The sequence below is a fragment of the Ciona robusta genome, chromosome 10 (genome assembly GCF_009617815.1).
Source record: "Ciona robusta chromosome 10, ASM961781v2".
NCBI lineage: Eukaryota > Metazoa > Chordata > Ascidiacea > Phlebobranchia > Cionidae > Ciona > Ciona robusta.
Window position 1 is genome coordinate 4950737 of NC_143244.1, and position 27111 is coordinate 4977847.

At 34.1% G+C, this 27111-nt stretch overlaps 3 protein-coding genes across 8 annotated transcripts in view; 2 read left to right on the forward strand and 1 right to left on the reverse strand.

The window, feature by feature from the left end:
- Positions 1 to 1822: 1822 nt before the first annotated feature.
- Positions 1823 to 20161, reverse strand: LOC149729850 (potassium/sodium hyperpolarization-activated cyclic nucleotide-gated channel 2-like). Of its 3 annotated transcripts, XM_089885888.1 has the most exons (16): positions 20093 to 20161; positions 19485 to 19556; positions 12324 to 12389; positions 11802 to 11886; positions 10734 to 10864; positions 10230 to 10302; positions 9379 to 9524; positions 8674 to 8823; positions 8104 to 8265; positions 7702 to 7831; positions 7350 to 7485; positions 3527 to 3687; positions 3091 to 3171; positions 2537 to 2716; positions 2251 to 2469; positions 1823 to 1992 (listed from the first exon to the last, which is right to left on the reverse strand). In XM_089885888.1, exons 3-16 carry the CDS (start codon positions 12377 to 12379, stop codon positions 1876 to 1878), a joined length of 1827 nt encoding a protein of 608 aa, XP_089742014.1. In that variant the 5' UTR covers positions 12380 to 12389; positions 19485 to 19556; positions 20093 to 20161; the 3' UTR covers positions 1823 to 1875. The 3 variants fall into 3 exon arrangements, with proteins under 3 accessions (XP_089742014.1, XP_089742015.1, XP_089742016.1); XM_089885889.1 differs by lacking the exons at positions 19485 to 19556; positions 20093 to 20161 and adding an exon at positions 13082 to 13227; XM_089885890.1 differs by lacking the exons at positions 19485 to 19556; positions 20093 to 20161 and adding an exon at positions 12584 to 12849.
- On the forward strand, positions 4309 to 6955 carry LOC149729851 (uncharacterized). Of its 2 annotated transcripts, XM_089885918.1 has the most exons (5): positions 4419 to 4720; positions 4786 to 5034; positions 5418 to 5614; positions 6128 to 6306; positions 6743 to 6955. In XM_089885918.1, the coding sequence occupies exons 1-5, from the start codon at positions 4634 to 4636 to the stop codon at positions 6874 to 6876; spliced, it is 846 nt and encodes a 281-aa protein (XP_089742044.1). In that variant the 5' UTR covers positions 4419 to 4633; the 3' UTR covers positions 6877 to 6955. The 2 variants fall into 2 exon arrangements, with proteins under 2 accessions (XP_089742043.1, XP_089742044.1); XM_089885917.1 differs by lacking the exon at positions 6743 to 6955 and having other exon boundaries at positions 4309 to 4720; positions 6128 to 6467.
- Positions 13407 to 27111, forward strand: part of LOC149729852 (uncharacterized) — a 97689-nt gene continuing 83984 nt past the window's right edge. For 2 of the 3 annotated variants that reach the window (XM_089885873.1, XM_089885874.1), the window contains exons 1-15: positions 13407 to 13762; positions 14064 to 14238; positions 16330 to 16449; positions 16793 to 16946; positions 17077 to 18219; positions 18544 to 18614; positions 19001 to 19133; positions 19502 to 19625; positions 20068 to 20202; positions 20690 to 20796; positions 21927 to 22103; positions 22460 to 22691; positions 23293 to 23457; positions 23850 to 23970; positions 26899 to 26980. In XM_089885873.1, the coding sequence (XP_089741999.1) occupies positions 13711 to 13762; positions 14064 to 14238; positions 16330 to 16449; positions 16793 to 16946; positions 17077 to 18219; positions 18544 to 18614; positions 19001 to 19133; positions 19502 to 19625; positions 20068 to 20202; positions 20690 to 20796; positions 21927 to 22103; positions 22460 to 22691; positions 23293 to 23457; positions 23850 to 23970; positions 26899 to 26980 (2991 nt within the window). In that variant the 5' untranslated portion in view covers positions 13407 to 13710. The remainder of the gene's footprint in view (positions 13763 to 14063; positions 14239 to 16329; positions 16450 to 16792; positions 16947 to 17076; positions 18220 to 18543; positions 18615 to 19000; positions 19134 to 19501; positions 19626 to 20067; positions 20203 to 20689; positions 20797 to 21926; positions 22104 to 22459; positions 22692 to 23292; positions 23458 to 23849; positions 23971 to 26898; positions 26981 to 27111) is intronic. The other variant, XM_089885876.1, reaches the window with a different exon arrangement.

Genomic DNA, 27111 nt, shown 5'->3' on the forward strand with positions numbered 1-27111 from the left:
TCTTACAACTCCCATAGACCGTACCCACATCCCATAACAATGCAACTCGTGTATCTGCATCGCCTCAGAAACTGTAACGCAGTAATTAGAAATAACACGGGAAGTTATTTGATTCTATACCCGGAAACCACGTGATTATATCAGTAAGATGTTTACAGATCGTAACATACGGACATGTTTCTGACTAAAGACTGTATTTTTGAATTGGGTTGTTTATTATCTTTTTTTAAAGACTCAAATTAACTCCGCATGACAGGTATGGTTCATACAGTTATGTTTCTAATCGAACAATACCTGTAAGCACGAATGAATGAATAAATGAAATTTATTTAGTCCGTTCGGTCACGATAACGAACAACGAGGAAGTTTGCAAAAGCGAAAAGACAGGTAGTAACGATAAAACAGCAGTTGTTAAAACACGCTTATTGATAAAAAAAGAAAGAAATAATGTTTTGGATTTAAAGGCGTAACCGTTGTACCCTGCGGACATTATAATGGTAATTGAATTAATCTTGATAATTTTTTTAAGATTAGTTGTATTATTTAAATACACGCACCAACTAAAACATCACCTTTGTACTTTTCAAAAATGCTTTACATTGCACAATTTTTATAGATATGCTATGTTTACGTTAATATACAGTGGGGTGGGGGAAGATGGGACACCTTTTCATTCTATTTTCTCGTCTCATTTGGTAGTAAATAAGAAATATTTAATGAATTATTAAACCGTATCCTCACGACTTCCATAGACCGTTGTTAACTGTTTAAAATACGATTAGGTTGTTTGGGTATTTGTGCTAAAGGTCCCCATCTTCCCCCAGCCTACTATATAACAAAAAAAACTTGTTATTTTTTGCAAAGGAGGGCAGTTGTTGAGAAAGCAAAACACGGAGTTTCTTCTTCGCATAGTTTGCGTCTTTGTTGGCGATTCTAGTATTAAACGTTTAATAATTTCCGAAGCCCTGTCAGTTAAAAGGAAAAATTCTAACGATTCGTACCCATAATCACGTGATTAATTCGGTGAGATATGTACAGATTGCAACATCTGGAGATGTTTAGCAATAGTTTGTTATAATGCATTTTGTTAGACTTTCTGATGAAACAGTAGCGTAAAATGTATCAATAAATTTCCTTGCGGTTAGATACTTTTGCGTGATGGCCCTCTCTATAAAACATGGTATTTCTATAAACTGCTGTGACTTTTGCTCTTCCAATGCTATTTTATGATTCGTATATATACGCAGTGCCGAGTGGCAATTTTATGGGACCAAACAAGCCCGGACACAGGATTAAAGGCATACCGGAAGTAGGCTACATAGTAGTGGTAGAAAAAATGCTTATTGTTAAGGTAATTGAAAGTTCGTCCTTACAGAAGCAAAGCTATTGTTAACCTGTGTAATGTCAATGCTATTTTATGATTGATGACAGCGTGAACGTGACGGAAATACATTGGCCGTAGACACGCCGGGATCGCTAGAAGTACTTGCTCTGGTCGAAGTCAATGCTATATAACTGACCTTATTGACGAAATGGAAAATACACCTACAATTTAATTGTATGGAAATCTTATGCAAACCACGAACGTAGGATATTACTTTGGCGATGAAGTTTCACCCTCTAATTTAAAACAACGTTCTGGCGCCTGCGCTCTTTCCGGTTTATGTTTTTCATTACCAATCGGCGTTTAAACTGGTGAGCCATAGCGCCGAACTTTAAACAGTAGCCCATTCGCAATTTGTCTTTCTACGCTGTAAAATAATATATAATTCTTTAAATGTTCCGTGAGGAACGAAAAAAATCAAGCAACCACACCCGATCATGTTGGCAAAAAGTCTTGTACTGGCAGCGATTACTTATCAGTTTTTCTAACAATTATATTTTGAAGTTGGATTGGCACTTTTGTATGAAGTCGTATTGAGAAGAACGTTCGCGAAGTTTTGCAAATCTTGTGTCGATTCTCTTTTTATCATCCGGGTGCCTAAGTGCCACCTGTTACAGAACAAAATAAAGGTTACAAACTATGTTGCGGTCATTTTTAATTAGACAGTATCTTGAGATCTCGTGGAAAACCTATCCAATGAATGTATGAATGTAACTTACTTTATCCTCGCGTGGCCGGAAAACGACAGTCGTTATAACATAGGTGTTCATACACCCCGTGCCAGCTTACAAGTTACCGTGTATGTTACTTCGTTTGTATTTTTTTTTTTTTCGTATCAATGTACCTGTTTTTATGTATCAATGTACCTGTTGGTAGTCGTGCCTATGCAAGGTGTACATGTGCACATTAGTGGCCGCCTTAACCGAAGCAGCTCTTCTTAACTCTTGGTTGAGAAGACATGTCTCTCCAAAATGCATTCCATCGCTTATTTCGCGCATGAAACTGCCGTCGCTAGCTTCGATTACTAGTTCACCCCGGAGAATAAAGAACATATGGAACGCCTTTTCACCCTCAGAAACAACTTCCTAAAGTTTGAAAACTCTATTTAACAAATCTGCATTTTTTTATGTACAGTCTCAATTGCATACTCACTGCGTCAGCTGTGTAAACAGTGAACACCATTTTCGTTCCTAAATCTTCAATAAAACCGTCGCTAACGTCTTCGAAGAGAGGAACAGAATGTATGAGGTCGGCGCAGTTGTGCCAGATTATGTCTCTCCTTAACCCTGGACTTAGTTCTTTGAGTATTTTTTCCTCGTCGAATAGTCTGCCCTGTTCGAGCAAGGTTGTTTCGTTATTTATGTGCAAAACAACGATATAGTAGGGCGGGGGGAAATGTGACATTTTTTTATTCTACTTTCTCGTCCCATTTGGTGGTAAACAAAGAACATTCAAAGAATTATAAAACCGTATTCTCACGACTCCATAGACCGTTGTTAATTGTTTAAAACACGATCAGAAAATGTGGGTATTAAGTGTTAAATTTGTCTCGTCTTCTTCCACCCCACTATATAACTAGTTTTGATACGAACATATTTAGAACAATATTGTCTTCGTTTCGAAACATTTTAGTTTAAAATACTAAACCCATCATCAGTGCTGTTGTAACATGAAGTATAGAAACGAGGCAGTATATACCGACTTACAGTGTACCGAATGTCGAAGTAGTCCAAAATCTTTCGTCGAAGTTTTACTGGGATACGACGGAACGCAAGATACTCTGTGATCTGAAAATAACATTAGAAACGTTACTTATACCCAAAGTTACTTTGCTTATACCTACAAACATGTCTTTACACAGATTTTCCTAACAAAACTGCGCAAAGTGCAACGAATTATTTTACATTAACTGCTTAAGTATTCTGTTATAAACAGTCTTTATAATTTGAAAATAGGTATAGCCTATGCCCCATACAAGGTTCAAAACTTTTTGTTTAAAACGAAAAACAATTAGACCAGTTCATATGTTACATCCATGTCGTTATTTTATTGTGCATACATTTTTATGCAAAATATGCCCTCCGCCACTCGAGTATAAATAATCTATTTAATAATTCATATAAAAAAATATTTAACCCCAACCTGGGAAAGTTTCATTTTATAAGCGTTCTTTGACGCGTCCATCTCTTCCATTAAATTGATGGCATTCCCAATAAAAACAGCGAAGAGAATTGCCCCAACTATCTGACTCAACATTGTCATCCATAAGTCAATCAAACCAATCGGTATCACTTCACTGTAACCTGGAAAAAAACATTTTCAGTTTACAGGCTTTGCGGAGATTGTAAAACTTGTATTTTGCCGCTCCGTTTGTGACGTAGGTAATTATTATTATTAGTCCTTGATTGTTCTGATGCGCGCGCTTTTTACTGTGAACACATTTGCCGTTAGCTAGCTTCGGTTGCAGTTGCGAAACTGTGCTGATTGTGTACGTGTTGATTATTTTAGAAGCTGGTAAGTAATGTGTCTGCAGTACTAAGTTATGTATTTAGAGATTATATAAATGCTTCTAGTTGTATGACTATAACTTAAGTATACTGTGTTGTAAATTTACGATATATCTATTTTCATTGTTTGCACGTGCTAAAGAGTATAGGCTACTATAGAGTATTTGTTTTCATGACGTAGTGTGCAGTCATATCTAGTTCTAATTAGGACAGCAAATTTGCCAGGTGCGCAAGGGGAATTTGTTTTTTTCGGTCACTGGGGTGCAATGTTTTTATATTTGGTTTTGTTGAGCTTCTTGTTTTCGTTGTGTATAACTTTTTGATTTTCGTTTACGCCTCGTGCTCGTTTCTGTTTCCACGTTTGTCGCGATTTTCTTCCAGTACGTTTGTTTCTGGTTGAGTTTGGTGCATACAGTTCTCATAATGAAACATTATCAGGGTGTTTTAATGTTACAAAACCTTTACTTTTAAAACCTTTTTGTCTCGTGTTGTATTGTTTTGATAGTACGTTTGAAATCAACACAGTCAAATGTATTGATATTTCAGTTTATCAAGATTAAACTCGTAAGAATTCGATTACGCTGCGTAGTTATAGTACATTGGGAGAAAAGGTCTGATGTTGAAATGTTTGCCGTTCAACATATGCGACGTTCACACGCTTGAAGCTTTCTATAAAAGGACAGCGATGAACAAGCAACAACACATAACTTGAAGATTGCGAAAAGTGACAAAGAGAATAATCATGAAGTGTTTGGTAATATTATTTGCTGCGTTTGCGACAGTCGTTGTAACTACTGCGTCTGAGAACAGAATACAAGTCAAAACAATTGTAAGTAATTTTGCTGTTTTTTATATTTTGTGAAACAGCACTAAAGAGTGTATGTTCTTTTACAGTTTAACGAAGTAACAGCAAGATACGAAGGCGACGATGTAGAGTTATATTGTGAATACAGCATTGCTAGTGGAGTAGACCTCCCTGTTACTGTGACATGGAAAGTAGGGGACGGTCCTCGCTACGCCAGCAGCATATATGAGTGTACTGGTTACACAAACTCGGCCAAAACTTGCAACACTGAACAAGTCTTTGATCCAGCATATGAAGGCCGTATCAAGTTTGAGCAGAACTATCTTACGCTTTCTTCGGTAAGAATGCTTCATATTTAAAGTGAGGAAAAAAATGCTCAGTGACAAATATTGTTGCTAATTTTTAACCGAATCTAACTGTATCACATTTCATCATTTAGTTAAACCGCTCCGGACTGTACATTTTGGAATTAAATCCTTTTTTGCAGTATTTTTCGTGACATAATTAATTAGTTTTTTTGTATTTTAAATAAAATAATTTAACTGTATCACATTTGACCATTTAGTTAAAACGTTCCGGACTGTAGATTTTGAGATTTAATCCGCTTTTGATTTTTTTTTCTTAAATATTTATTTCGTTATTCCCAACAACTGTGAAAGGATTTTAAATTGAAAAATTAACACTTTTTTTTCTTTTAAATCGAAACTGTTAATATGGGCAGGTCCAAGGATCGGATAATCGTAACTACTGGTGCCAAGTTGCATTGGAAGGTAGCAGCCAGCATAGCGATGAAGAATTCGACATGAAATCAGTTGTACTTGTTGTCCCTGATAGCGGCACAATGCCAAAGTTTAACACTGTAATTGTACAAGAAGATAGCGTCCAACAACTGGGAAAGGAAATGCTTTTAACTTGCGAGTGAGTGTTTTTCGGATTTGCAGGTGCTGGTTATATAGAATTTGATGATGTGTTTACTATTCGTGGCAATGAATGGTTGGCACGGGTGTTGGACAGCATGTGTCTTTCCAGTTCTTGAATAGTACAACGTCGGACTCTACTAACTTTGGTATAGTAGTAGGGAACATCCTGATCGTGTTTTAAACAAATAACAACAGTCTATGCGGGGAGTCGTGAGGATACGGTTTTATAATTCTTTGAATGTTCTTTGTCCAAAGTAGGACGAGAAAATATGATGGAAAGCTGTCCCATCTTTTCCCAACCTGCTATAATTTTTTTTCTCAACTGAATGAACAGTGGTCAGTACTGCTCAGTATATGTTTGTCCGTTTTGATTGCTTACAGAATTTTGCTTGATAATGCAAATGTGCTGGGTAGTTTTTATCGGTAAGATGCATATAGTAATTGAAGCGTCTTTGGGCTACCATTATTTGCGTAAAAACTTTTTGTTACTTTGAATAAAATTCCCTTTAAGGTGCCTTCAATCCAGCATTTACTGTGAAGATATTTACTGGTACAAAGGCCCAGTAGATAGCGAAAACTCAAATTACGATCTGATTTATTCAAGAGTGACTCAGCATTATGCTTCTTCACCTGGAACCTACATACAGTACCAATCTTATGGGGATTGGGAACACCGAGCAGTTTTGAGCGGTAAGAGCAATACCGTACAAAACAGGGTCACCAATGTGTGGTTCATAACGACAAAACGCCAGCAGATATTGGAACAAATGCGCTTAATTCAGGAAGAGTACAAGCGTGTCTTATTTAGTCCACCTTATGCCTGCTTCAGGCTGTAACTTTGTTTAGTATTGTTTTTTTTTTAATTTGTTTTTTTTTTACATGGCTGATAACTTAGACAACTTATGAGTGACCAATGGGCTGGAGCAATTCCCGTTCAGTATTTTTCCAGGAAAGCACATGCCCACAATGGTGACAATATCAAGCATTGAACCCATTGTTACAATTAATAAACCTTCAAACTGCTAATCATTGTACCGCACCTTTGGGTTAAATAATTACCGTTGTTTCTTAATCATATATTTGAGGTGTACTATTCTCATTTGGTTATGGAAACTTCTGATTTTAGGAGATTCTTTGTTCGTGACAATGCTAAAGGCTTCAGATGCTGGACGCTACTGGTGCGAGGGGCGAACAGCAGCTTACAAAAGCATTGGAGAATGGGGAACAGACGCCCATTCGACAGTGGTTGAGATTGTTTAAAAAAGCAAGAAGTCCAAGATTTTTGTCAGAGTTGATGAAAAAATCTCTGTTGTGCTTTCAAATATATTTTTACGGTGTTGCAAATTGTCATAATGGTTTTAGTTTAGTGCGAAAAGTAGAGTTTCGGAATGCTCTCACGCGCAGCGAAGTAATACGAGTTGCTATACTGGGTTAAACCGGTTTAACTCCGTATTTTCAACTAGTTTTGCACCTACGTATTAACTCACAAAGTAACATACATGGTAACTCGTAAGCTGGTACGAGGTGTATGAACACCCGTGTTATAGCAACTGTCGTTTTCTGGGCAAGCGGGGATAAAGTAAGATTCATTCAACATGCGATTCTCTTTACAAATTAAAACTCTGCACAAAAATGCAGACTTTAAGAATACCTGTCAGGTTTTTTTTATACAATGCTTCCTAGTTACAATTTACAGTAGGTTGCACAATTTTTACAAATTAAAAAATTCTCACCAATACACAACATATGGCTGGTGCTTTTGAACAAAGACCAGGAATATGCTTCCCACCACGTGATGTTGGGGTTATCCAGTCCGCGCATGCGCACCCAGGTATCTTCGGGAAATCCATAATACATTGGTACCATGTACTGCAAAAACAAACATACCAATTTTACCTCTGTTTTTCAGTAATAGAACAAAACCTGTTCAAACACTTGTAATTTCATAGGTTTAGTGTTAGATAATACTTTTTTTGCTAGTTTTAATTTTTTAATTGGATGTTTTTTCAATTCAAAAGTTAATACTGGCAGTTTTTTATTGTTATTTTTTTTATAAAGTTGTTTATCCTTGCGCGTGTAACCTACCTGTAGACACCCCATCCAATGACACACGAGGAAAATGATGAAAATAAGATATGCAAGTCTTAGCAGGGACACCGCCATATCGTACTGGAGGTTAAATACTTCTTCCCATTGGTGCAAACCACGTATCAACCTGAAAATATATCATTATAAAATTAACGTCGATCCGCATTATGTAACATGCGAAAGAGTTGTATAGTGGGGTGGGGTAAGATGGAACACCTTTTGCATATAATATCCGAATATTCTGATCGTGTTTTAAGCAATTAACAACGGTCAATGGTAGTCGTGAGGATACGGTTTTAGAATTCTTTGAATGTTCTTTGTTTACTACCAAATGGGGCGGGAAAATAGAATAAAAAGGTGTCCCATTTTCCCCACCCTGTCGTATTTCAATATCGTCACCTTGGTATTCTTGCGACTCTTATCAAAGAAAGGCCTTTTCCAACCCGTAAAAGGCTAATAGCTTTGTGCGACTTGCCTGGTGCTTGCCCGACCACATACGTGAGAATAAAGTCCATCGGAAAAGAAGCGATAAAGTCAATTGCGAACCAACCTTTTAGGTACCTAAAACAAAAAATCTTCGCATAACTATTTGGGTGTTAGGGAGTTGTGATTTTAGGGAGTTGTGAGCAATGTGATTCTTTAACATCCTATGCTAATATCTTTATAGGGCTGTGAATCGCTGATGCAGTCTTGCCGGGTGGCAGACGAAACGGCGGAAATACACTATACGTATTTTTATATCAGATAAGCCGTTAAAAATATTTAGATTGTGCTTGGTAGCAGAAGTAACGTTTAATTGGTTTTACGCAGTTTGATTCGGCGTAGGGCAAGGGGTTGCCACTTTCAGAACTGGGCCGAGTTCAACGAAAATTCTTTGTTAAACATAGAGAGCATAGTTTCTCAGGTCCCACAGAGTGTTACGTTCACCCGCGTGAAAGGGAAATTGATAAAACACTCAAAAAAACGCACCGATTTCTGATTTTTGCTGGATCCAGTTCAATGATAGTACTGTCCGTCCCGATCACAGAAATACCGGTGCGGAAATTTAGTATGATGTCAATTAAAAACCAAGCGTCAGATATCAACTTGAACGCCATACTAGCAACTTCACGGCGATCTCTGTTTATAAATGCAAAGCTCAAACTAAACAATATTGTCGTTGGGTTTACCTGTATACCCAATATTTTTATTTAAAGTTCTATAGTAGAGGTGGGGAATATGGGACACCTTTTCATTCTACTTACTCGTCCCATATGGTAGTTAACATGGAACATTCAAAGAATTATAAAACGTAACCTTACGGCTTTCGTATAGATCTTTGTTAATTGTTAAAAACATGATCAGGATATTTAAATATATGTGATAAAGGTGTCCCATCTTCCCCCAACCTACTATATATAAACAAAAGGTACCATAAATTCCAGATTAGGGAAGGATGGTCAGTGGTATCATGTAGAAAACATCAAATATTATAGAATTAAATACCCTTATCCTCACGACGCTAAAAAAACTTAGAAATTGTTACAATCAAGATTAGAAAATACGGGGCTTCCTTCTGCGTTGACGATCTGTCAGCAAAAGATTAAAAAATAGAAAAAAGAAAATTGATGGTTTAATGACGGTTGTTGATATGTCACGTGAAGAAAACTGTCAGCAAAATAATAGAATTCTTACCCGGAGAATGCAAGGTCCATTGGGATGATAATGATGTTTGCGATGATAAGAAGAGCAGAGAGCAAGTCCCAAGTAAAGCGAAAGTTACTGAACGGATGAATGATAAAACCTCCCGCCTCAATTACTCGCAAATGCTCATCTTGTACCTAATAAATGAATGTAACTTGCTTTATCTTTGTGTGGTCGAAAAACGGCAATAGTTACATGAAACGGGTGTTCTGCTGCACATACACCCGAGTCAGCTTACAAGTTACAATGAATGTAACTAATTTATTCTCGCGTGGCGGGGCAACGACAGTCGTTATGACACGGGTGTTCTGTTGCATACATCTCGTGTCAGCTTACAAGTTACAATGTATGTAACTTATTTATTCTCGTGTGGCGGGGCAATGACAGTCGTTATGACACGGGTGTTCTGTTGCATACACCTCGTGTCAGCTTACAAGTTACAATGTATGTAACTTATTTATTCTCGCGTGGCGGGGCAACGACAGTCGTTATGACACGGGTGTTCTGTTGCATACATCTCGTGCTAGCTTATGAGTTACCAGTACGTATGAAACTTTGTGGGTGAAATAAGTGACCACTGGGTTAAAGCAATTGCGGTTAAGTGTCTTGCACAAGGAGACATACGTCCACAACATTAGCAGCCACGAGTCTTGAACCTTTCTTTTGCTACAGCGCCGGACAGGGATATTTGAGTCCGAGAGAGTAATTTGGTTGATAAAATCAAAATGCCATTTTTCGTACGCTGTCCAGGTGCATATTGATATTTAAAATAAACAGCGATAAAATCACAGTTTAAATAAAACATGGCGGACAATGCAGATCGGTCAAAACAAATATCTTACCGCTTTTTCGCTTCCGTACAGCTTTCGGGACCATTTTGTGAAGGGGACAGCTCTGGTAGCGACAGATACAGCGCTGTAAGACATAAATGCACTATGTAATATAGTGAGAAAAGTAATTATATTCGATATGGTTAATGTTTTGCGGCAAGGTATGCCCGTATAATGTAGTAAGAAAGTCTTATACTGTTTTTTTGTGTGTAGTGTTTTTTGACTATAGTAGTAGGTTGGGGGAAGACGGGACACCTTTAGCCCATAATATCCAAATATCCTGATCGTATTTTAAACAATTAACAACGGTTTATGAGAGTCGTGAGGATACGGTTTTACATTTCTTTGAAATTTCTTTTTTTTATATGCTATCAAATGAGACGCGAAAATAAAATGAAAAGTTGTCCAATATTACCCCACCCTACTTATACGCAGCCACTGGAAACCCGAAATATATAATAATTATTTTTCTATTGCTGAAACAGCAATGTAATTTGGGTATAGATTTGTTTTTACCTTTTAGTGCTAGCTAAAGATGATGTGCCTTTGGCTGTCCTACTTGTTCTTGCGTTCGGTGCTCGAAGTAACGCAGTGTCTGAAATAGATTGGCTTTTCGTGGAAGGTCCTTTTCGTTTGGACAAACGTTCCTGTTAAAACAAAGTAGAGTAATATAGTAGGGTGGGGAAAGATGGGACACTTTTCTCTCTATTTTCTCGTTTCATTTGGTATTAACCAAAGAAAAAACAAAGACTTAATTATAATCGTATTCTCACAACTCCCATAGACCGTTATTAATTGTAAAACACGATCAGTATATTTGAATATTATGTGCTAAAAGTGTCCGATCTTCCCCCACCCTACTATATAACAATAATAATAATAACTTTATTTGTCTCTTCGATTACGGTAGTAAAGATTAAAAAATATTTTAAACGAAAAGACAGGATATAGCGACAAAACAACAGTTGTTAAAACACGCGTATTTGATGTCGGTAAAGATAAATATATATGATCTGTACCAAAAGTAACATTTCATATTAGCCTAAACATGTTTTTAGGGTAGTTTACATGAGTCGTCAGGCGGACTTCAATATATTAAATACATTAATATATTATTGCAAAGTTGGGACAGCTATTTATTTTAAATGGGCTTCATTAATTCAAGTAATCGATACATGGAAAGAATATACGATGCTAATTGGTTTACTACTGCATTCATTCGTCAGGATAGCATGTTATTTGCCAATTGTGTGGTTTACGGTACATTAAAGTCGGAAAGGGCGGATGAAGGATCATTTAAAGAAATTTTATGGAAGATGGAAAAATTCTATCGATAAGAAAAGTATTTTTTCAAAATACTGATTTCTGTTTTTGTCAAATATAGTAAACTGTTTTAGTTGCGACCGCATATATTTTGCACAGACAGAAAAATGCGTATAAAGGCGTTTTTTTTTATTTCGTTACAGAAAATTTGTATATAGTCTACATCAAATATTATTTTAAAAAATTGAGTACATTAGACTATAGCTTGCATAGAAGAGCATATTATATTTGCACCCTTGTACGGGTATATAAGCGTTTTACTTTAATGCTGTTGATGCTTTTTCTTGGAAATTTCATGAGCCCTGCAACACTAAATCTTCTAATATGTTCAGATTGGCTTCCAATACTGAAAAAGCACAAAATATTTTGCTTAAAAAAAGATAAACCTTACAAATTTTAAAATTTATCTAAAAATACTAATTCGCTGAAGTTTTCCTCCAATAGCGAAAGCATTGAAATCATTTAATGATTTAAAAAGTATGTAACAAAAATAATAAAAAATTCACAATTTAAATATTGCTTTTGTGTTGAACGTTACAGTTAAGACCAATTTCGCCATTTTATCTATACAGTCATAATTGACTTTTCTATTGCATCAACCGCCTACGCAAACAGTATTTGACCTATTCTGGTGCATTAACATTACGCAAATAGATCTAGCCTACTATCTACATAACATTTGCCAAGAGATAACTGAAAATGCTGGTGCCGCTGTCTTCGGCTTGCTGTTAAAAGCCTTTCTCGTACGTATAGTTTGCACCATGTCTGTATATACACGCCTACCTGTCCGTAGTGGACGTAATGGGAACAAACTCGTTAATCCACTCTGTCGTAGACATTATACCGGTTCTATAAATAAAATGAAAATGAAAATTAAACCCACGTTTGGCACAAGCTGTTATAATTTAAAGTCACACACTCATACATTATTGACGGTTTCTTATATGCCTGCAAAACGGTAATCAACTTTTACACGTAATTGTGTGGTAATTGTTTCGCGTTACGTCTAAAGTTAACTTGGTTAACCAATGGCCTATACTCACCTGTGCGGGGTATCTATATCGTCCTTTTTTGTTTTTGAAAAATTCTGATTAGATTTATTTATAACGATCGAAGCAATTTATAAGGCTAGAAGCTAAATGGCAATAGGCGGCCCACAACAATTTCTTCCAATCGATAGTATCGTTTTGTTTTCTTTTATATTGAACGTAGCCCCTATAATTGGTTGTCCCAGTAAATAGACCAATCAATGCTAAATGCCACGCAATATTCAAACGCAGTTTTCAACAGCAATTACAATTTAGGCTATGTAATACATTTTGTACCAAAAATACCTAAATACAATATAATAACACAGCAGATTACGCATTGCAATTCGTTCCTAGATGACGAGACAAAAATAGTTTGAAATAAAAATCGGGGTCACAGTGGTTCAGTTTTTTATTCGAACGAGTTTCTAGAAACGTGTCTTGTAAAAATTTCTTATTTGGTAAGCTCAAACTATAGTAAATTATACAATTTACGCTAAAACAGAACCTCACCTGACGAGTTATGGGTTTTCAAGCAGTTTTCACCATTTTCCCTAACTAAACCATGTTTTACTTTCATTTTTTCGCACTCACAGTAACAATAATCGTCATAATCGCAATTATTGTCATCAAACGCAACAATCACACCAACCGGATTTCTAAAAATAGTTTTAATACAGATTTCCCATCAAGTTCCCCAAAGATAAAACCGCAGGCCCATTTATTCCCGCCGTCCTAATTTCTATGCTCCAACGCGCCGATTTCGTTTCGAGGCACCCGACGCTATTTTGTTCGCGAAAAATCAAAACAACAAAAACTCAAAAATAAGTCATTTCTTTATATTTAATCGGTGTTTGCGGGATTGTTGTTAATATATTTCATTAGTAATTGCATGTATTAGATATTTTAAAGTCTAGGCAGTCAGTTATACTGTATTACTATTTTTTAAATATTTTTTTGAGGCGTTTAGTGGTTTTTATTCGTTTTTTTCTCAACTTAATGGAAAAGCCATGCCGTTTTTTAATACCTTTTTGTAAAACAGTTAGAATTTAGTTAGTTTTACTAATTATAAAACAAGTTTGTAAAATGTAAAAAAACGAAGTTGAATATAAAATTAAGATAAACAAAACAAAAAGGAAAATATGGTTTTATTTTGGTTTGTCATTTTCTGTTCACTTGGAAGCATATTTGCAGGTTTGTAATTAAAATGTTTTCTTATTTTCACAATGCAAAGTTTCAATGTAATCAGACCTATTCTGTTTTGGCTTAAATTTTACCTATTCTGTTTTGGCTTAAATTTAAATTAGTTTTTTCTAATGTTCGTTAGTTATTTAAGCTCTTACAATTAAAAAACAGCATTGTAAATTGTAACTTGTTATAGCAGAAAAAATTATTTGTTTTAAAATGTGTATATCAATATATATATATGTATTTTTAACAATAATAATATCAATTAAATTATAACAATACAAATGGTTTTTAATTGTCATTTTAGAAGACTGTCCATGCTGTGAAAATTGTACAATTACTGCAACAACAGATGCAGCAACAACAACAGAACAAATAACAACAGCAACAACATTTGCACAAACAACAACAACATGTGTGATGTGCGGTAAAGGGCTTTATCTCGATGGTGATGCATGCCAACCCTGTAGAGCAGGATACTTGTAAGTTGGTTTATAATTTTGCTATTTTTACTTGATTAAGGTATTTAAACGAATGTGTGTCTAACTTCTGAGTAGTACAGTGTAATTAAAGCTTAAAAATGACAGTTTTGTGTAAAAAATATGTTTCTTTTTAAAGTAAGAAACGCAAATTTTAATAATTCTTTCTTTTTAAACTAAGAAACCCAAATTTTAATATTTTTTTTAGCTTTTTTGATTCGTTTTATATTTCTATACAGTTAAAACTAACAATTTAAAAAATGCTTCTTATTAAAATTGTAAAATGACTTTGAAAAGAGTCGAAACTCCTAATTTAAAGAAAGCAGTCCATGTTATTTACTACCTAAATCTTGGCGGGACCTCAAGTCAACTGTAGGCTTGATTTGATTGAAACATATGTTTAAATAGCTGTTAAACCATCGTGTTTCAAGTATGTAAGGATAAAAGAGCACAGGTACTTCAAATTAGCAGGGGCCTTTTCGAGAGGCTACGATAGTAGCTTAAGTGTTTGGCAGCGAAAGTAATTGGCTCATAACAGTATTTGGTAGTATGTGATGTTTTTTACGATACTTTTTTTTATCTAAATACCTTCCAATAAAACAGCAGTGTTGTTTTGTTACATAAATATGCCTTTCCCATTTTTTAATATATAGTAGGGTGGGGGAAGATGGGACACCTTTAGCACATAATATCCAGATATCCTGATCGTGTTTTAAACAATTAACAACGGTCTATGAGAGTCATGAGGATATAGTTTCATATCTTTTGATATATCCTTTGTTTTTTGTTTACTACTAAATGGGACGAAAAAATAGAGTTAAAAAGTGTCCCATCTTCACCCATCCTACTGTATATATATATATAAAGCATTTTCTATTTTTTTCCAATACAGCATTTTCCAAGTTTTGCAATTCTTTAATATACCATTTCCTAATTTTTTTCAGTAAAGAATTTTCCAAGTTTTCTAATTACTTAATATGGCATTTTCCCAGTTTTCCCATTCTGTAATGCAGCATGTGAACCCAACTGTGTTATAAAACTTTGTTTTAACTGTATTATTATGTTTCTGAACCAAAATTATAAATTTCTTTTTGGTACAGTATACTAGATCTGCTACGAAATACGTAACAGAAAAATTCTAGTTCAAAAATTGTTAATATAAAAACATTTTGCCCAAATGTTATAGTCAGTCTCTTATTCAAATTAAAAACACTATAGACTGGTATTTGTTAGTTAAAAAGTTCATTTAATTTGTCAAAGAGTTCATACAATTTGTCAAAAACAGTTTATATATATTATTTGTAGAGGAATTTATATAATTTGTCAAAAGTGTTTATACATGTTATTATAAAATTTGTAAAAGAGTTGGTATTATATATTTTTTCCACTAATACACATTGGTTAAAGTTTGAGGTAATTTATTCCTAATGTGAGCCACACTATTGACATATTTCGTCAACTATTCCATGTTTATTTGCCACCCTTTGCTTACTTATTGTATCCATTCATTGTGCTATGATGTAACAATAATGTCCTGTCATGTAGAACAGTGGAAGTCCATTGTTACGCAACAATAGGCCTGAGAATGGGCTATTGTTATTTTAACCCAGTGTCTGAAATCGGGTCGCCTTCTCTCACAAAGAGAGTAGAAACCAAATAAACAATTGTTGGTTTAAAACTATAATGAATTTTCTCACTCTCACAGTGTGAATTAAATGTTTAAATAAACAATTTTTATATTAAGTGAAATTCTGTGTTTTATTAGAAAAATCCAATTTTGGTGTGCTGTTTGATCTAAGTTATTTACAATTTAATATATTACACAACTTTTTTCAAAACAGCCTAAACTATGTTAATTTGACCTGGTTATCAATTACTTTCCTTGTGCAGGCTATCTTTTAATAATTTTAAAATACAGGCTTTAACCATGCGCCAATACAATCAAAGCCTTTTTTAGACATTCTTTTTATTATTAGGCCCATTAAGCATATTTTAAGTTAAATGGAGATCTTTAAATAGGCTAAAAAAGGGGAAATTCTGTGTCTCTATAAGGCTTAAAAAATGTGTGTTTAAAAAATGTATTTTATTATTTAGTTGCCCAGACAACTACAATGAAGAGATATTATGTAGTGACGGGCATTACACCAACACAACAGGACAAGCTTCGTGTATTTTATGCCCAGAAGGTCACATGTGTATTTCAGCACTAAATGTGTAAGTTAAAAAAATCATTTGATTTATCACACATTTTGAACTGCTTTGAAATAACATTCAAGTGCGTCGTAGTTTGGCCTTCACGTGTGTCAGAGTTTGGCCGTTAATATGCGTCAAAATTTAGCCTTCACGTGCGTCTTGGTTAAGCGTTCACCTGCGTCGAAGTTTAGACTTCACGTGCGCCGTAGTTTGGCCTCCACGCGCGTTGCCATTTACCTTTTACGAGCCTCATAGTTTACCCATTTTTTACGCCCCTCTAAAATTGGTTTACAACATGAAAAAATGGACACCCTGCCCTTGGATGTTTTCTAGTATTTTTCCTAATTTTATTATTATTTTCTAGATCTGTAGGGCAAACTACACACCCTATACCTTGCCCTCTTGGACAGTTTGCGAAACAGGGTGACGGAATATGTTCAGTGTGTCCGCAAGGTTATTTTGCCAACTCAACTGCCCAAGAGATCTGCGAATTATGCCCAGCAGGCCACCAATGCCAGGTTGGGTGGTCTTTAGCTATTTTAATATTTTTTTACCTTTTTTTTTTAGTTAAATTTAATTTTTTTTCTATATTTAAAAAAAAATTAGTTAAAAAATAATTTTTATTTTTTTTTATTTTTATCTTTACAGAATAGCTCTTTGAGTCCAGTACCCTGTCCTGAAGGCTCATTTTCACTCTCTGGCTCCATTACATGCACTGTATGTTCATTGGGATATTACAGCAACAATACGGGTTCCTCTGCATGCCAGCCCTGCCCAAGGGGTTACATGTGCCCCAACCCGTCTAGTGACCCCCAGGCATGCTCAGCTGGGTCCATATCCTTAGGAGTCACAGATACCTGCCTATCATGCCCACCAGGCTACTACACAATTGAAACTGCAGGCTCGTTTTGCTTACACTGCCCTGCTGGCTCAAAATGCAACAGCACAAACCAAGAACCTAGTCTTTGTGAAGCAGGCACTTACTCTAGCAACAGATCTACCGAATGTTCATCCTGTTCTGTTGGATTTTATGCTAATTTCACTGGCGCAACTGAATGCTTACAATGTGAAACTGGCTACAAATGCCCTGACACAGCTAGCAGTCCTATACAGTGCAATACTGGCAAGTATTCTACTGATGGCGCCACAGACTGCCTACCTTGCCAAGTAGGGTATTATAACGACAAAAAAGGCCAGTCCACATGTAATGAATGTCCAAGTGGTCATTATTGTCCGAATGGTTCAAGTTCCCCAGAAAAATGTCCTGCTGGTACATTTTCTCTATCTCTATCAACAGAATGCACTGACTGTCCATTGGGCCATTACAATACATTACCTGGATCTCAAAACTGCTCTGAATGCCCACCTGGCTTTAGTTGTTCAAATTCAACCACTGTAACCCCATGTATTGGTGGTACATACTCAACTGGCTTGCAAACTAAATGCACACAATGCGAATCTGGCTACTATGCTGTAAGAAACAGCTCAAAGCAATGTCTACAATGTCCCGAAGGCCACTCATGCTCTGACCCTACTTTAGCTCCAATTAAATGCCCTGCAGGGACCTTTTCTACACCATGTTCAATTGAATGTGAAATGTGTTCGATGGGTTTTTACTCTGCACAACATGGGTCCCAAAACTGTACAATCTGCCCAGCTGGGTCCCAATGCAAAAATGCTTCCAACCCAGTCCTATGCCAATCTGGCAGTTACAGTTATGCAGCATCCACTATTTGCACTGAATGCTCTGCTGGGTATTACACCACTTCAACAGGCAGTACATCATGCATGGTAAGATGAAAAGATTGAAATAATAAATTTTTGCAAGACCAAAGCAGTACAATAAATTGTTGTGATTTTAGAAGCAGAACACCCACATATTTTTCCTCCTAATTTATTCATATTCTAATTTTTACCACCTTATTCATTTATATTTTACCTACCTTTTGAACACCTAATTTTTTCATATTTTAATTTTTACCCCCCCCCAATTTATTCATATTTATAAAATTAAACTTAATTTTTAGTTTCAATAGGCTTGTATACATTAAAATATGTATTACACTATATTGTTTACTTTACATTATAACCTATATTTGTTGAATATTAATACAGGAATGTCCTGAAGGCCATGCTTGTCCTATGATTGACAGTGACCCTGTTATATGCACTGCTGGCAATGTTAGGTAAGATTTAAAAATTTTTTTACTATATTTTTAAATATATATATATATGTATATGTTAATTTAACTACTGGTTGAAATCATCAACCTATTTGTTTACCTACTTCCATCAGGTAACTTTTATAATGTTTTAATGTTTTTATTTAAGACTTTTTTGTTATGACAAATTTACTTTGATAATCAAAGAATAAATGAATATAGCTTACTTTATCCTCGCATGGCCGGAAATTGACAATCGTTATAACACTGGTGTTCATACACCTTATGCTAGTTTACGAGTTACCTTGTATGTTACTCTGTGAGTGTGAGGTATATACTATATAACCATGTTACAATCATTTTAATGCCAAAATTTGAATTTTTCGTATATATATTTGTGTGTTTTTTAGTTTAGCAAGAGCAGTTTCATGCACACCATGCATAGCTGGCCATACTTATGTGGATATACCAGGTCAGTCTACATGTCTGCCTTGTCCAGATGGTTATATGTGTAATGACCCATCAGTAGCACCCAATAACCAGGTTAGTATGAATATAAATAAATGAATGTAACTTGGTTTCCTTGTGTGGCCGGAAAATGAAAGTCGTTATAACACGGGTGTTCTGTTTCATACACCTCAGTCCAGCTTACAAGTTACAATGTATGTTACTTTGTGGATGATTATTTTTTTAATTTTAAAATATATATACATATATGGGTATTACAGTTATACCACTTGAACCAGGAATATCAATGAATATATAAATGTAACTGGTAACGTCATTTATTTTTTTACTTTTTAGCTTTATCTTGTGTATTCTATTACATACTTTTTAAAATGCGAATTTTCAATTTCAAATTTCCAGTGTTTACCAAATGTAAATCTCACTTACTTTGTTATTTATTCAAGTCTTGCATGGCTGGATGGTACGGCACCAATGGCAACACTTGTAGAAGGTGTCCACCTGGAAGATACAGCAATGTAACTGGATCTCTAAGCTGTGATTTATGCCCAGCTGGAACATTTTGCCCAGGTATGGTATTTAGTAATGTATAGTTGGGCGGGGGAATATGGGACACATGTTTATTCTATTTTCTCGTACAATTTGTTAGTAAACAAAGAGCATTTAAAGAATTATAAAACCGTATCCTTTCGACTCCTATAGACTGTGGTTAATTGATTAAAACAATAAAGGTGCCCCATCTTCCCCCACTCCACTAATACTTTTTAAGGTATATAACACTTATTTTAATTTTTGATCATAATTTTTTTGCATTTTCTACCTAACTGAAGTTACCAGCTGCAAAGTATTTATGTAAAGTATTTTTACACTTTTTTTTCTGTGATAAAAAATATATATATATGTGTTTCTTTAAAAGTTCGAAAGTAATTTTAAACTGGTAGAAAAAAATGATTTATAAAATAACTTAAATTGTTTTAATATTTTTATAAAATAAAATTTAAAAAAATTTTAGTTGAAGGAAGCGTGTCTTATCTCACTTGTCAAGCTGGTAGTTTCAGTGTTGCCGGATCCACAAACTGCACCCAGTGTTTCCCAGGATATTTTCAAACCATGGAGATGCAAGATTCCTGTCAACTTTGCCCATCAGGTAATTGGAATACGGCAACACTGTAAAAAATTGACGTTCTTAATAAAAAAGTGTGATTCCTCATAAAATAAAAAGATAGAAAGCTTCCAAAAACTGTATTACAATAAAAGTGTTTCATTTTTCTTGTAGAATAGTTTGTTAAAATATAAATCGAACTGTGTCCTGTGTTACTGTTTAATACATTAAAAAACCTATTAAGATATAATATATATATATATATATATATATATATATATTTATATATATAATATGTTTTTTTCATTACCTCCACTACAGTCGTAGATTACACACATCGGTTTATATAGTTTTTTTATACATAATGAATGAATACATGTAACTTACCTTATCCTCGCTTGGCCGGAAAACGACAGCCGTTATAACAGGGGTGTTGATACACCTCATGTCAGCTTATAAGTTACCAAGTAATCAAGTATGTTACTTTGTGGGTGAATATTTGTGGATTAAAATGTTTTTTTTTTCATTTCAGGCTACAGTTGTTCAAACCCATTATCAAACCCAACCCAATGCCAAGCAGGTAGTTTTGCCACAAATGGTTCTACCATATGTACACCTTGTAATGCAGGCACATATCAGGTAATTATTATGACGGTTTAACTGCATAGCCTTTTGTATATATAGCAGGGTGGGGGAAGATGGGACACCTTTTCATTCTATTTTCTCCTTCCGTTTGGTAGTAAACAAAGAAAATTCAAATGATTGTAAAATCGGATTCCCAACGACTTTCATAGACCTTTGTTAATTGTTTAAAACACTATTACAATACTTGAATATGTGCTAAAGATGTCCCATCTTACCCCACCCTACTATACATCGTGTTTAAAATTTTTACATTTTTTTGCCGGTTTAACTGCATAGCCTATTGAATATACATTGTATTTACAATTTTTCCTTTTTTTTAAATGAATTCTCATTTTTGCCCATATTAAATATTTTGTTTAGTTTTATTTTTATAATTAGTATTTTTATACTAGCTTTTTATACAAAGAAGCAAACATGTTTAAAATCATGGTCAATATAGGTTACATTTCAATTGACAATGAGAGTTAGGTGTTTTATTACACGGACGACATTGTATGTTTTCAATGGCATAAATAACCTACATACCTTATTCAAACTTTTTTGTATTAGGTGTATGACCTTGTGTGAAACATAAGACGAGACACCTTAGCACATAATATCATTATCCCGATCGTGTTTTAATCAATTAACAACGGTCTATGAGAGTCGTGAAGATACGGTTTCAATTATTGTTTGAATGTTCTTTGTTTAATACAAATGGGACAAAATTTAAAATGAAAATGTATACCGTCTTTTTCCACCCTACTATATAAATACACCGATACGCAGCTAAAACTTTATCTAAATTACATTTCAAAGTTAATTTTCCTACAGTACATGTAAAAATTTGTCTGGCACAGTAGCACAGTTGGTTAGCGCGCCAGTCTCTAACCCAGAGGTAATGGGTTCAAGGCTCGTCAGTGCTACCGTTGTGGGCATATGTGTCTTTGGGCAAGACAAATTATGAGCCACACATAAAAAAAGAAAAAATCAAAAAATATAATTACCCACAAAGTAACATACTTGGTAACTCGTAAGCAGGCACGAGGTGTATGAAACAGAACACTGGTATTTAACGACTGTCATTTCCTGCCACGCGAGGATAAAGTAAGTTACATTAATTCATTTCATTCTAATTTTTCTAGGACCTACCTGGCCAAGCTGGTTGTAAAAATTGCCCAGCAGGCTACAAGTGTCCAGGCAGTGGTACAGTGAGCCCTATAATTTGTTCCAATGGTACAGTTTCAACATCTGGTCTGTCTGAATGCTTCCTATGCAAGTATGGCTGGTATGCGGCAGCTGAAGGCTTGACCAACTGCACAGTAAGAAAATTATAGTTGTAAATAATTTTTTATAATTATTATGTAGGATTTTTATAATTATTATAAATATTATATAGGATTTTTTATAATTATATAAATTTATAATTTTTTATAATTCTTTAATGTGATAATAAACAGTTTGTCGTATTATAATGAGTAAATAGTCTAAAACTGTGTTTTAAGGGCAATCTTTTATTTTTTATACCTTATGTCCCCCAAGGTTGCAGGCCCTCACCCTTCAAAGAACAGATAAATATAAAAAAGTTTAAAATAGTATATCCTTCTTAAATATTATAATGTGCCTAAATTTGTTGGATTTTTTAATAAATAATTTTATTTTAAACACAAACTCCCAGGCATGTCCAGTAGGTCACTACTGCCCTTCACCCAACCTACCTCCCATACCCTGTCAGTCTGGCTACGTGGCTTCTGTTGAGGGTCTTATGGAGTGCTCACTGTGCAACGCCGGGTCGTACTCTGCGCAGAATGGTTCCACTGTGTGCCAAAGCTGCCCGGTGGGCCATGAGTGTCCAGATGGGGCCACTGAACCATCTAAGTGCTTTCCGGGCTCCTATGCGGACACCAATGGTATAAATAATAATACGAATACAATGTAACTTACTTTATCCTCGCGTGGCCGGAAAACAAAATTTGTAATATAAAACGGGTGTTCATACACCTCATGCCAGCTTATGAGTTACCAAGTATGTTACTTTGTGGGTGATTATTTTTTGAGAGTATTTTTTATAAACTGTCTGTAATTACAAAAATGAGTCTATTTATATAGCATCTTATAATCAAAACTTAAGAAATAATATCATTTATATTTTTGTACACTATTTAATAACAAAATTCACAAAATAAATGTTAAATGTATTAAAAAATATAATTTTGTAACTTTTTTGCTGTAAAATTGATCTAATTTTTTTTCTCACAAACCTCTTAAAAATATAAACACACTTGTTAAAAATTTCCTATATTTTAATTTTTAACCAATTTTGCTCTTCAAAATGCTGTTAATTTAAAACTAGCCAATAATATACCTTTTCCTTCTGCTTTTAACCAATTTTAGGCTTTAAAATGCTTAAAAACTAGCCACAAAAAATTTTGCTTCTGCTTTTACCAATTTTAGGCTTTAACGTGTTACAATTTAAAACTAACCATTAAAAAACTTTTCCTCCACTTTTAGGCACAGTTCAATGCAAATCATGTGAGACCGGCACCTACAATACTGACTTCACGTCCACACAATGTTCTCCATGTCCTGCTGGTCACAGCTGTATTGCTACTAATGTAGAACCTCAAGCATGCTTAGCTGGAACATACAGTGCTGTGGGATCTACAGTCTGCATAGGTGAATTTTGTGTTAATAATTTATGACTCTCATTATAATGAAGTTCAGTGCATTTTAGTACTGAATTTTTACCCTAAATAGAATTAATGCTTTGATCGTTTAATGAACATAAGCAGTGGAGCAGTCAGGGCAGGGTTTCAGGGGTCGCGACTATTTTTAGAAATACCAAAAAAAAGAATTCAAAAAAACCTATAAGACTATGGTAAATACCCCCTCTACCAAGTTCCGTTGTTTGACAAACTATTTTTGACATGCTATAAAAAAAATCTATGAATCTCTAAATAATCATAGCCCTGATACTTTTATATAGCATTACCAAAATGCCAAAATAAATTTCGAAATATGATAAATACAAACATAACATTACTTATATCCTTTAAATCACATTACAGGTTGTAGTTCTGGCACATACACTACTACCAATAGCAGTTCATCATGTACAGTTTGTCCCAAGGACCACACATGCGTATTCCCTACAGCACAGCCTGAACCATGCACATTGGGAATGTACAGGTATGCATATTTTTCACATATCATATAATAATTAGAATAAGAAGATACAGATTTTTTACTTTTTTACCTGTCTGTAGCTAACACCATTTTACATAAAAAACAACAACAAAAAACAGGTATGCAACAATGCTTATTAATACCATATCCTAAGTAAAATAAGCAGGCAACTTTAAAAAAACTTTATAACCTACTTTTGTTATGACGTGCTATTACAATATATCTCTGTAGCTAAGCCTTTCTTACTTAAAAAACTTATTCTGTCGGTTTAGTAATTTTTTGGACACCGTTTTGTTAGATAATTTTACTCAAGTAGTTTTCACCTCTAGCATAATCCGTTTTTCCTCTGTGTTTTAATTAAATATTCTTTGTTACTATATTTATATTTAAAGATTTTTTTGTTATTTAAAAACTTACCTTGTATCGTTAATGCAGCTGTCTTTATATATTATTGCCCAAATTTATATGATACTATGACGTTTTATTAATCTTGTATAAAAAGTTACACTGTATCTTATATACATACTGTCTATATACAATACTGCCTATACCATCGTCATATCAGCATTGGACTATATTTAGACATTGCTATCTATGTAGATATACCTTCATTTGTTATTCTAACTTCTTTAATTATAAAACCCTTTTCACGGCGGGTACACCTAGTCATTTGCACAGACAATACAATAACCCTATTGATCTAAATCTACAAAGGCCCTAGCTGTCCCTGGACCCTTTATTCTACTCAAAACAAAAACCAGAATATTTGCCAATGAAAAACCTCTATAACAGTATAGTTACTGAAACTCTCACCAGCTGCCTATTTAGGTGCTAATTTTTTTTCCGAAAAAAAATAAGCGTTTTTAACATTTTTTACCACTAGATAGATTTATAGCTTAGTGACTAGAATTAGAGTAATAAATATCACTTCTTAGCCAAGAAACGAGGCGTCAGAAATCATGTATGCTTAGTAGGTTTGCTTTTTTCTGGTTAATATTTAACTATGATGAGTCTGTGACTTGTTTGATCAAAACCATCATTTCAAGCAAGGAAAGTGAATTCTTTAAATGCTCTTCAGATCTCTAGTTTAGTTTGAAAATTTTGAAGCCGTTTTAAAAATTTTGGATAAAATTAAAAAAAGGCACTGTGTTTGGATTTTTTCCTCTAAAATTATAAGTTGTTAAAAAAAAAAAAACTTTTTATAACGTAGGTTATAAAGTTTTTTTTCTGCGCGTTTTATGTGTATTAAATCAGCTGTAGAAAGTATTCATTTCCAGAGTAACCCATGATAACCAGTACATTAGATAAATCAGAATATATATTTATAGAGTCCATTCCTTCAGAAAATAATTTGAGAAAATTCTTTTTAGACAATATTTTGTAAACAGTAAATATTAGCCTTTGTTCTAAAAAAGAGGCTTTAATTTTCAAAAATCTGTATTAAAATAACATAATTTGCCAATTATTCATTTAAATCAGTCGCAAAATGTGCAATTATAAACCTTATTTTTATTTAAATGTTTTATTTTTAACTTGTTTACTGTTATTTAGTAGCATAGTCAAGTTACATAAAGTAATGGAACATTTTTTCTTAAATGTTAAAAAAAAAATTTTTTAAAAGCTGGTTATATTATTACTGAACTGATAGCACAAAGAGATAAGTTTATATTTGCTGACACTTGCGTTATTTCGTGATTTTTTCCACAAACAGAAATATCTGTATAGTGGTATAGTAATTCTTATCAAATTAATAAATTTAAATTAATATATTATCTCAAAAAAAGTATTGTTGATTTAGTTTTAATATTTAAAAAAATATTAACACAACATATTTAGGTTTCTTATAATAAATTAAACTGTTTTTTAACTTTTTTATAAAAGTATTGTTTTTGTTGTTTAAGTAGTTTTAATGTTTCTAAAACATAAAAATGCAGCATGTTTTCTATTAAAAAACAATGATTTTTTAAATTTTTTTAATCTTTTTACAACAGTAACTTTGTTTTTAAATATTATCTGTAAACTAATCCCGATTTTGATTAAAATTCCATTTAAACCACTAAAAAGTAGCTTGTGCGTCAATAGATAAGTCATTGTTTGTTTTTTTCCGCTCAGACGGCTCTGCCAAGCCGCGGCACTTGTTTGCTTTGGAGCCGCGGCATCCTTGTCGTAATAACGGTGTCCACAACACTGCCATTCGTTTGCTGGCGGTCGCCACAGCAAGCCAAGGCCACAAAGGCCAGTGCAGGCACGCCGTGTTAGTGGTTTCAGTTGACGTTAGTTTTTTGTCGCATCGCACAATTACTCACTTCTATACAAATAGGATTACATGGACACTCGATCTCTTTTGTTCCACCAAAGTTATCACCTTTAAATTGCGCCATTTCCTACTAGTTAATCCCCAAACACTATTTAAATCTCAAGTGTCTTAAAATTTCCCACACTGCAGAAAAACATACATTTGGAGTAACTATTAGAACAAGCATATCCGTTACAAAATTTAAAAAAAAAATAATTTTCAATTTTTTTACATTTCCTAAAACATTCTTACACTTTTGGTATAAGTAATAAAACGAAGCTTTGTTGTAATGTCAGTTACCAAATTAAAAAATAAATATTTTCTTATAAAATTTTGAATTCTTTTTTTGAAAAATATTCTCACACGTTTGCTGTAAGTATAAAAACAAAGCTTTGTTTAATGTCAGTTACCAATTAAAAAAAAATTATATATATATCTGTCGTAAAAAATTCTTGACACACATTATTTCACAAACTTATTACTTAAGTAACCTGCTGCTACTTATATCTCTTTTTCCAGATACTTTTATTTTTTACGAAATTTCTTTAACATGCGATTGTCATACTACAAATAGCCATGCTTGACAAACACAATGTACTTTGTGTATTCTTACTCACACTTTTAACTGGTTTCAGTCCACCTGGTTCAACCATATGCTACACTGCTGCACAAGGAACCATTTATGACCCAGTGACTGGATTATCAACTGCATGCTCAGTAAGTTTCATAATTTAGCGAAACTAGGCATAGCAATACACGTATTGGATTTTTTTTCTTCGTTCTTTAAATAACATGATCTTTGCTGTTGTTTTGGGGAACTAAATAAAAATAATGTATGTATAGTTGTT